This window comes from Nanorana parkeri, unplaced genomic scaffold (assembly GCF_000935625.1).
Source record: "Nanorana parkeri isolate BGI_ZX_2015 unplaced genomic scaffold, ASM93562v1 scaffold1862, whole genome shotgun sequence".
In the NCBI taxonomy this organism is placed as follows: domain Eukaryota; kingdom Metazoa; phylum Chordata; class Amphibia; order Anura; family Dicroglossidae; genus Nanorana; species Nanorana parkeri.
In genome coordinates, this window is record NW_017308130.1 from 257,344 (window position 1) to 267,571 (window position 10,228).

Genomic DNA, 10,228 nt, shown 5'->3' on the forward strand with positions numbered 1-10,228 from the left:
TTTTATTTCGGTTTCGTTTCGGTTTTTAAATTTCTATTTCGATGCACCTCTAGTGAATATATGTATTAGGCTTTACGTGGTAAACCAATGTAATACAATAATCACACAATTAAGAAGGCAAAAAACAATATCGAAAATTTCAACTGATAGGGTGCCTCCCCCTTGTAGAAAAACGCAGTCTACACTGCTTCATGAAATAACCCCACATGTATTATTTAACTATTCATATGCATTTCTTACATAATCAATGGTTTTAGCTGAAGGGTAAGGCTTAGGAAAAAAAAGAAGAAAAGATATCAGCTGCTTACTTTAATGGCTTATCGTCTTGTGACAGATGTGTTATTGGAGCTTCAGGTCCTACTATTTCAGTATCATCCAGGTTAGCTTCTGTGGACAGTAACACATAAACATTTTTTAAATAGGAATTCAAAAACAGCAAGGCCCCAAAGAAGAGAGTGCAATTTTTTTTAAAGACATTAAAAAAAAAGCCCAAAAGAGCCGCTTGTCCATATTATAGAACTTCAATAGTTTAGCATTTTCAATGAGCCTTTTTATAAAAGATTTGAAAGTCCAGCCTCACACTTACATTTTGGATGGTGTTTGGAAAGATTACAAGCTCTGTGAGGGTTTTACTGCTGTCTATACTCCCCTTGAGTAAAATTATTTCACTTACCAAACTAAAAAATTAAAAAAAGAAGAAGCAAGTTGGAATTCGATTTCAACAAAAAGGCAAAACTTTCACCCAAAGCAATGTTGATGTCAAATATATATTCTGATCTGGGGCACATTTAAGCCCCAACCTGGACCTGAGTGGGCATCTGAAGTGAACTTGGACAAAGACGAAAATGTTCCTGTACTAAAATCAGTCCCAAAGTGCTAAATAAATAAGTAAAAAATTAAAAAACACTTACTTTGCTCTACCCAGCTATCTTCCTGCATCTGTTCATCATCATCATCATCATCGGATTCTTCACTGCTAGAGTCACTTGACTTTGACTCTTTCCTATGTTTCTTACTTTTCTTTCCCTTTGATTTCTTCCTGTAGGGAACATTGAAAAAAAGAACACTAATAGAAAGAAGAATATACTTAAATATGTGAGAAAGTTCTAAACAGATACACCAAGTAAATGGATCTCAACAATTCAAGTAGTGTTGATACTGGCTTGTTTAACTACCTTCCGTCCATGGCCGTTTGTGAACGGCCGGACGGACGTCTGCTAGGACGTCCTGCCCCCTCCCCCTTCTAGTGTGCGGCACTCAGCGCGCACACGAGAGGGAAAACGGTAAGCATGTAAACAAAGCAACAACCAGTGTCCCTATTAGAATCCGTGTTTGACATCTGCAAACTGGAGCTGTAGGCTGCTTTAGCTGCTTAAAGAATGCTGTCCAAAGATGGCTACAGGCCTTGAAAACATTTGCTCTAAACACTGCTCTTCAGACTAGTGCTTACAAGCTGGAGCCTCCTGAAAATAAATGTTGCCTAGTTGCAGTGCTATTCTTCAGCCTTTAATACACTGAGTCACTGACCAAGTTGTGCACATCAGAAATTCTGAGTTTTCTTACTGCACACTTGTCAGTGCCTTAGTAAATACTGAAAAAAAGAGAATTAGCATTTCCGGCGGTTCAATAAGCTGTCTACAAACGTTCCTCGTGCCAGCCTTCCATGAAACCACAGACCAATTTCCTAATTGGTATTTACCAAGAAGAGGTCATCCTGTAGCGGAGAGCTCTAATATGCTAGAGATCAAGAAAGGTTAGATATACAGATAGAAAAATAGACATGATTTGTGATACCCTAAAATTCTTTCATTGTTAACATGCAAACAATGTCAGACAGCAAATAGTCCTTCACTGCCAGCCCAAACTGGAGGAGCATTCTTTATGCCTCAGTGCTGGCCATGCAGGGAGTGAAGGCATTGCCACTGCCTAACATTACTTATATATTACAAAGCAGAGTTATGGATTCATGAGTGCGTTCTGCTTCTCGCCTGCTCTACAAGAGAAGTGTCCAGGCCCACATAACAGCAGGAGGGGTCCCAAATCCATCTACTAGAAGTAATGGGCCAGGCTCAGAACACAGCCGCCAGTATAATACATGTAGTCACTGTCGAAAGGCAAAATCTGTGGTTCATGGCACTCTAACAAAGACCATGTGACCCACCAGTGCAGCTGTGCTTAAGTGGCAGCAGCCACAGAAGCCCAGACTAGCTTATAGGCAAGTTTAATACATATTACCCTTGATGGATTAGGTTATGGGAAAGCGGCAGAGGAAAAGGTATGAAGATATATTACATTATGGCTTATGAGAACCCTACGTTATACACAGCTCCCAGCATAACTGGCATCAAAGAGATCCAAGTCTGTACAAAGTGTGAATTCTAGTTTGCGGATCTTTCTCAAAAACCACTTGATTAAACTTTTAAAAAGTAAATTCTGCCAATTCCCCTGACTTGATTGTTAAGCTTCAACAACGGTTATCCCCCTGCCCACTGATTGTTTGTGCCCTCCGGAGCCAGTGAGGCAATCTCGCTAATGGAATGGCAAGCCACGGGGTATAGCCTTGAAGTCAGGTCCTAATAAATTAAATAAGGCAGCACAAAATGGAAAGGGGCCCGTTAAAGTGTTTTTGTAGGCAGGATTTTAAAAAAATAAAATAAAAGAACAAAAAAACACACACACTTACTTTCGATGTTTTTTCTTCTTTTTCTTTGATTTCTTTTTTTTCATCCCATCTGTAAAAATACAAGACATTTTAAAAATACAGAATCTGAATTTTAAAAAACAACATTTGGCTATAAAAAAAATGACTTGAAATAATGCTAGGAGTCTAGTTATGTTTGCTGCTTTTTATTAAAGGAAAATTATGAGGCGAGTGCTTTTTACACAGCCTCATAATCTGAGCCGACCTGTGACAATGAGACTGTCACAAGTCGGCTCAGTAGATCGGGACGTGAGCGAACACATACCAGCTCACTTCTCAATCCTGTGTCGGCAGAGAGCCGTGACAGGGGAGGGACTAGATTCCCCCCTCCCCTGTCCGATCCTCCAGCGCTGACTGGAGGAACGGATGGGGTGAGTACAGCTGGCTCTGCCTCTAGATAGGCAGAGCCAGCTGTCACTCACGCAGCTGGGTGGATCCAGACATAATTGTGGGGATCAGTTCCGGCTGCGGCGTCTCAGTATACTGAGCTTTGGGTGACGGGAGGACCCTAGTTTGTGTCCTCCCATTACCCTTAGGAGAACTATGGGGAAAAGCCGTAACCCCATAGTTTCCTTTAAAGCATCAAAAGTCTCTCTGTTACACCTGCTGAACATGGAAGTTAAATATAAGAATTGCATCAGCCATCTGAAGCAAAAGTGGTGTCCAGGAGCAGACACAACAAGATGCCTGCTACCACCTCTGCTAGGCAGGGAACCCTCTTCATCACTTAATGAACCAACAAGGAATTTCAGGAAATAGCAAAATCAACCTTCCAAATGCTAGCTATGGCGTGTGGACAGTGGGGACTGAGGTGGAGATATGACTGGTGGCATGGATACTGGGAAGGGAGGTGTGTGTAGATGACTGGTCTCCCCTCCTGCAATTCTGGAAACCAATATTTCTGGACTCTACATACTATGAATAATTACCGCTGCTTTCAGACTCAGAGTCACTCTCACTTTCCTCGGAGTGCTTTTTACTTTTCTTTTTTCCTGACTTTCTCTTCTTTTTCTTTTTCCTTTTTTTCTTCTTTTCCTCTACAAAGACACATTTAAAGAAAATGTAACCAAAACAGATCAAAGTGATAGTTTTACACCCCTGTCCGATCCTCCAGCGCTGACTGGAGGAACGGATGGGGTGAGTACAGCTGGCTCTGCCTCTAGATAGGCAGAGCCAGCTGTCACTCACGCAGCTGGGTGGATCCAGACATAATTGTGGGGATCAGTTCCGGCTGCGGCGTCTCAGTATACTGAGCTTTGGGTGACGGGAGGACCCTAGTTTGTGTCCTCCCATTACCCTTAGGAGAACTATGGGGAAAAGCCGTAACCCCATAGTTTCCTTTAAAGCATCAAAAGTCTCTCTGTTACACCTGCTGAACATGGAAGTTAAATATAAGAATTGCATCAGCCATCTGAAGCAAAAGTGGTGTCCAGGAGCAGACACAACAAGATGCCTGCTACCACCTCTGCTAGGCAGGGAACCCTCTTCATCACTTAATGAACCAACAAGGAATTTCAGGAAATAGCAAAATCAACCTTCCAAATGCTAGCTATGGCGTGTGGACAGTGGGGACTGAGGTGGAGATATGACTGGTGGCATGGATACTGGGAAGGGAGGTGTGTGTAGATGACTGGTCTCCCCTCCTGCAATTCTGGAAACCAATATTTCTGGACTCTACATACTATGAATAATTACCGCTGCTTTCAGACTCAGAGTCACTCTCACTTTCCTCGGAGTGCTTTTTACTTTTCTTTTTTCCTGACTTTCTCTTCTTTTTCTTTTTCCTTTTTTTCTTCTTTTCCTCTACAAAGACACATTTAAAGAAAATGTAACCAAAACAGATCAAAGTGATAGTTTTACATGTGCAATAAGGAGGCAAAAAAGTACATGCATCTACCTTCTGAAGAAGAATCAGAGCTGTTGGATTTTTTAGACTTTTCTTCATCTTCTACAGGTGTGTGTTCATCTGAGCTAAAAACAAGATATATTAATATGACTGAGTAAAAGAATTCATTATTAGTAATTAGGGATGTTCAGATACCAAGTACATGTACACATACTTTTCCAGCTCCGAAACAACACTAGAGAAAAACTCAAAAGCTAGGAGGCAGCTGTCATTTTTAGGGAGCATTGGCTACAGGGCTCCTGGGACTTGTGCATCCCTGATTTAATGTACGATTTGTTTTTTAGGGATGCACCAATACCAATTTTTCCCCAGACCAAGTACTGATACTTGTCCAAGTACTCACAGATACAAGTACTGATACATTTTTGTTTAGTGTCATGTGACAGTTTTTCTAAAACAATACCGACGAATGATTTCAGGATGGTGGGGCGCCAGTGTCCAGTCGCAGCTGCAACCGATGTGACCTTGGTAGTTCTCATGAAAATTAACTGGTATCCGAACATCCCTATTACTAAACTAAATAAGAAAGCAGATATAAACTTACTCAAGTTCTGGGACTTTGGGTGAAAGACCCCAAACTTCTGGAGCTCCCAACTCCCCAATCCGCTCCCTTTCATTTAAACGTCTAAAAGGGTAAAAAACACAAATAAAAAACATTTAGAATGAATAAAGCATGTTATAAATGCATTATTTAAAATCTTTATTGTGCTACTTATAAACAATGTCGTATACAGGAGGTTCTAACTTGAAGTGTATGTGACCTCTAACAGTGTGCTTCTCTAATTTGCTCCCTTTTGGTCTGTTAAAGAAGAACTCCAGGATATTTTTCTATTAACCCTTGCAGTGGAGCTGCCCCCACACTGTGAAGGTTAAGTTTAGGGCTACAGCTAACAATTATTTTCATAATCCATTTGCTGGAGTTCTCGGGAAAAAAAAAGTTCCAGGATTTTTTTTATTAACTCTTGCAGTAGGGCTACCCCCGCACTGCAAGGGTCAAGTGCTTGTTTGTGTCTAAGAGAAACTGAGAAAAAAAAGGTATACTCACCGGAAGCTCCGAGCTGGCACAGCGCTCCCTCTAGCCCGTCTCCACCTCCCTGCAGCATTAGAATCCTCCTCAGCATCCTCACGTCTATATGCTCTGTGTAGATGTGATGATTTACAGAGTTATTCACAAGAGGGTGAAGAGCTTGGAGAAGGCAGGAGAAAAACAAATCTAGTCCAAAATAGCAGATTTGGAAAAATTATCTAATTCTGCAAACTTTCCAGTTCAGCTATGTTGTCCTGGATTGTTCACTTCTCCTGCCTTCTCCAAACTCTTCACCCTTTTGTGAGTAGGCCTGTTAAAAGGAGCTTAAACCGCTGCAGAGGAGGGGGAGAGAAGCCGGCTCGGAGCTTCGGGTGAGTATACCTTTTTTTCTTAGACACAAATGAGCACTTAACCCTTGCAGTGCGGGGGTAGCCCCACTGCAAGAGTTAATAACAAATTTAAAAAATATTCCTGGAGTTCTTCTTTAAATATACCATTAAAGTGCTTTGTCATATCTGTTAAAAAAAAAAAAAAAAGTGCCAAAAATACCTGTTAATCCTGGCAGAAATCGTGTGAGCTGATAACGTAGTGTGATCCCAGCCTCTGCTGCACTTCAATGCGCTGAGTTACAAATACCTGATCCTCTTCATAGACTACAGAACCCTTTCTCCATGTTATGAAAAGCGTTGCCATCCTAGGACGTGAAGTGTGTTACTGGCAGGATAAGCAGGTGGAAAAGGGCAGAAAAGGGAAAACTAACATCACCACCACATCTAAGGACTGGTGAGCAGAAAAGCATTACATTTTTATTTTGCTTTAAAGTGTATTTACACCCAAGACAAAAAAAAAGACAAACTCTGGCCACAAAATCAACAATTAAAAAAGCTGGCAGTCTGGTCTCCAGCGTTGAACTGTGGGCGAGAACTCTTAGAAGAGGCTACATCCCATCCTGCTGTTTGTCCTGCGCTGAATAAAGTGCAGGTGTAATGACGTCGGCAGAAGGGAGGTGACAAAACTGGTTGCAAAATAATCATTGACAGACCAGTTGTCACAACTGGAACTGTTAATTCTAAAATTAGATTTTATGTATAGTCAGAATGGACCATCTATGCCAAGACTAACACAGGGGGAGGTGTTCTGTAGTTCACAAAGCTGACCTGAGCAGCGCCGATAACATTGAGAGTTTAGTGAAGCATGTTAAGGTCGCTACAGGAACTTTTAAGCTCACTGGATATCTGGCAGGATCAACAGGTATGTTTTACACTTTTTGAACAGACAAAATACTTTTAATGGAATATTTAAGAGGCCAGCATTATGGTTTATATGTTTTGATGCATTTCCCCCCCCCCCCATTTTACAATAGTGCAGTTCCACCACTTGGGTAGGAGCAGTGTCTCCCTGCATACATAAATATGTAAACAAATAACAATTACACCACAAAAACACACTAGGTGGGGGACTTTCCTGTATACACAGATAAGGAAACAAATGACAGTAAGGTTCCGTTCACACAGCAGTGGTTGTCCGCGCGTATTCGACCGCACATTAAAAATAAATAAATGCACATTTAATGTACATTGTTCAGACTTTTGCATCGGCTGCGTGATACAAAACCCCACGGCCTGCAAAACAGCCCAAGCGTGATTTATTTTTGACGGATTCCGCACGTCCGCGGCTATAGTAAAAGCCGCAAATGAGCGGAATCCATGCAGATGAAAAACTTTAGCGCTTGCGTGGTCTTCCGCACAGAAAACTGCGTGGGGTGGAGGAAAAAAATGCTAACTGGAGGCATGCCCCATCGAGATATAGTATCCCGACAGGTACATGCAAGCTGCTGTCAGAATGCCAATCGGTGAAAACAATCGCTGTTCGGCTGATAATTTTCCACTCTGTCAACATAAGACGATTGAAAAACTGAGTTGTGCCAAACAAAAAGGAGTCCTGATGTGGCCACACACTGGCTGAATTTTGAGTCAGCAGGAGCATATGACCAGCTTAACATTCTTAAACCAGACCTTTCCTGTGTACACAGATAAATAATGACAGTACTAATATGAATGAACCCGAATACACAGAAACAAACTAATGGCAGACACCCTAATACAAAGTAGATGGAGGAGTTCCCAGTAATATAATTTAAGCATTAATAAAACTGCACCCTAATACACAGATAAGCAAACAAATCACAGTGACACTCCTAATAGGCAATAGGTGGAGGTTTCCCCTGTGTACAGATATAGGAGTATTAACCCTTTCATGACCTTCAACCTCTCCTGAACGATGGAAGCCGAGGACGTGCTGCCAATCATGCGATCACTGTGACAGCCAGTCACCATCACATAATCGGGTTCCAGTGCCCAGCTTTTGATTGAAAACAGTGACCAGAAGCAGGCGGTGGTAGCTCAATCGCAGGGAGCATGCTTCCAGCACAGCACAATGATTGTGTACATGTATGCAGCAGCTGGGTATTAAAGCGACCGCATACATGTGTGAACTGGCTGGGAAAGTGTTAATCAAACACAAGTGTTGTTTTCTTATGTGTTATATCAGCTGGCAACCTGACTTTCAAACCCCGGCACTATGGCAGATCTAAACAGAAGCCAAGGTGTCACCGTCTTGGGGAACAGAAGGATTTAATACCATTTGAAAATTGTGTATTGTAGTGACCAAGAGGCTAATGGCAGTAAGACCACAATACACAGTAGATGGAGGGCTCCCTATCGGCACTTACCGGGCTATAAAGGCCTCCTGCCTCTGTCTGAGGACCTCCTCCTTCCCCTTCTCATAATACTCCCCCCACTGTTTGCTGGAATGCGGCCTGCTGAACTGAGGTCTATCTCTGGAGTTACTGCGCCGGTGCCCAATGCTGACTCCTCGGTCTCTGGAGCGAGACCTCACCGACTTCCTGTCCGGAGACCCGCTGTCATGTCGCCTCCTCCGGGGGGAGCCGGGGCTCCGAGACCGAGATACAGGCGCCATTCCTGAGCTTCTACAAGTTGTGTACACGGATCCGGAAACAACCGTCCTCCCGGAAGTCGTCCTCCGGAAGTCGTCCTCCCGGAAATGCGTGGACCGCCCGTGACGCAAGTCCGGTGTAGTCGGAGGCGTGGCTGTGCGCTGTGAGAGCGCTGCAGGGCCAGTTCACCGTTATGATAACGTTTACAGTTCAGTTAGGAGGCCCGGCTAGTTTCCAGATCAGTGTTCAGAACGAGGCTTCACTTAACCCTTTCATTTTTTTTGCACACAGGTTGAAATGCACATTTTAGGCCTGAACATTACATAAACCCCTAAACATATTTTTATCAGTACACACAAACACAATATAATATGCATTGGTTGGTAAAATAAATACAAAAGATAAAGTTGCTTTGAGTAGACATATAGCAAATAAAATCTGCATGCACCCCACGAAACAGCAAAGCAACAACAGTACCCCAAACTGTCTAGAGGCAACGGTTTAACCCTTTTGCTGCCAGGGCTGTTTTTACTTCTTTTGCACACGTTAGAATCCACAATTTAGGCCCGAGAATAATGTAAGCCCCCCCACCAGCAGATTTTTATGTTGCATGATATTAGTCTGTTTATCAAACCCAAAATTTCAGTATAAAATACACTTAAGTTAATTTTAGTACGCAAAATGTTTTTAATACACATTTTATTGGTAAAATATAAAAGAGGAGGTTGTGCTGAGTAAATAGATACCCGACATGCAGAGCTTAAAAATTGTGTGCGCCTGAGAAACTACGGTACCCCAAATTATCCATAGCTGACACTTGAAAGGCCTGTACAGGTCATCAGTTTAGAGTTAACTGTCATTAATGGCTCTAGAATTATAGTTCTTACTCTGGCATATACATGACGATACCTAACATGTGGTGCAATGGTCGTTGTCATATGTAGGTGCACCCAGGCTTTAATATATGCGGGGGGACTTAAAACATCCTTCTTTTTACTTCATTAGTATCACATATGGTGGCTTCTGAGCTTCTAATAGTACTTAAGTAAGGCAGGTGCTTTTTAAGGAGAGAATAGGGGTCTATTAGACCCCTAATGTTACCTTTGCTGCCCACAGATCGTGCCTGATCAGCTTCTTCCCCGGCCTATCTGGCCAGGGAATGACAGCTCAGGAACTGGCAGTGATTAAATCATCATCACTTCCAGGCTTCATTCAGCGAGGAGGAGATCAGCGCACAAATGTTCACTGGTTTCTCTACCTGCCAATACTCTGACGCTGGGCCCGTAGGAAGGGCAGCATAGCCCAGGAATTCAGCTGCCTAAATCACTTGTAGTGTAAGCTAGACATGTAAGCTGCAGAAAAATTCAGTTCGGTTCGGATATTTAGTTATTTTTGGATTCGGATCCAAAATTCAATTCCGTTTCGGATTCAGATGAAATCCGAATTTTCGTTAGTTTCGGATGAGTTTACGAATATTCGTTACGAATACCACAGAAAACCATATACAGATATTAATAGTAAAGCTGATTCTCCTAGACCCGAATGGCATTCAGGATCCGAATTGCATTGGGGTCTGTCGGGACTCGGGCCGCGGTCCGGTCCTGGCTGGCCCGTCTGATGCAGGGACGTGGCACTTGG

General features: G+C 42.6%; 1 protein-coding gene across 1 annotated transcript in view; it reads right to left on the reverse strand.

Annotated features, from left to right (window-relative positions):
* The window catches only part of NKAP (NFKB activating protein), a 14,767-nt gene extending 6,103 nt beyond the window's left edge, over positions 1 to 8,664 (reverse strand). Inside the window, exons 1-7 of the mRNA XM_018571907.1 lie at positions 8,366 to 8,664; positions 5,152 to 5,232; positions 4,599 to 4,672; positions 4,397 to 4,504; positions 2,684 to 2,732; positions 906 to 1,039; positions 309 to 384 (exon numbers count right to left, since the gene is read on the reverse strand). Of these exons, the coding sequence (XP_018427409.1) occupies positions 309 to 384; positions 906 to 1,039; positions 2,684 to 2,732; positions 4,397 to 4,504; positions 4,599 to 4,672; positions 5,152 to 5,232; positions 8,366 to 8,613 (770 nt within the window). The 5' untranslated portion in view covers positions 8,614 to 8,664. The remainder of the gene's footprint in view (positions 1 to 308; positions 385 to 905; positions 1,040 to 2,683; positions 2,733 to 4,396; positions 4,505 to 4,598; positions 4,673 to 5,151; positions 5,233 to 8,365) is intronic.
* Positions 8,665 to 10,228: the final 1,564 nt, after the last annotated feature.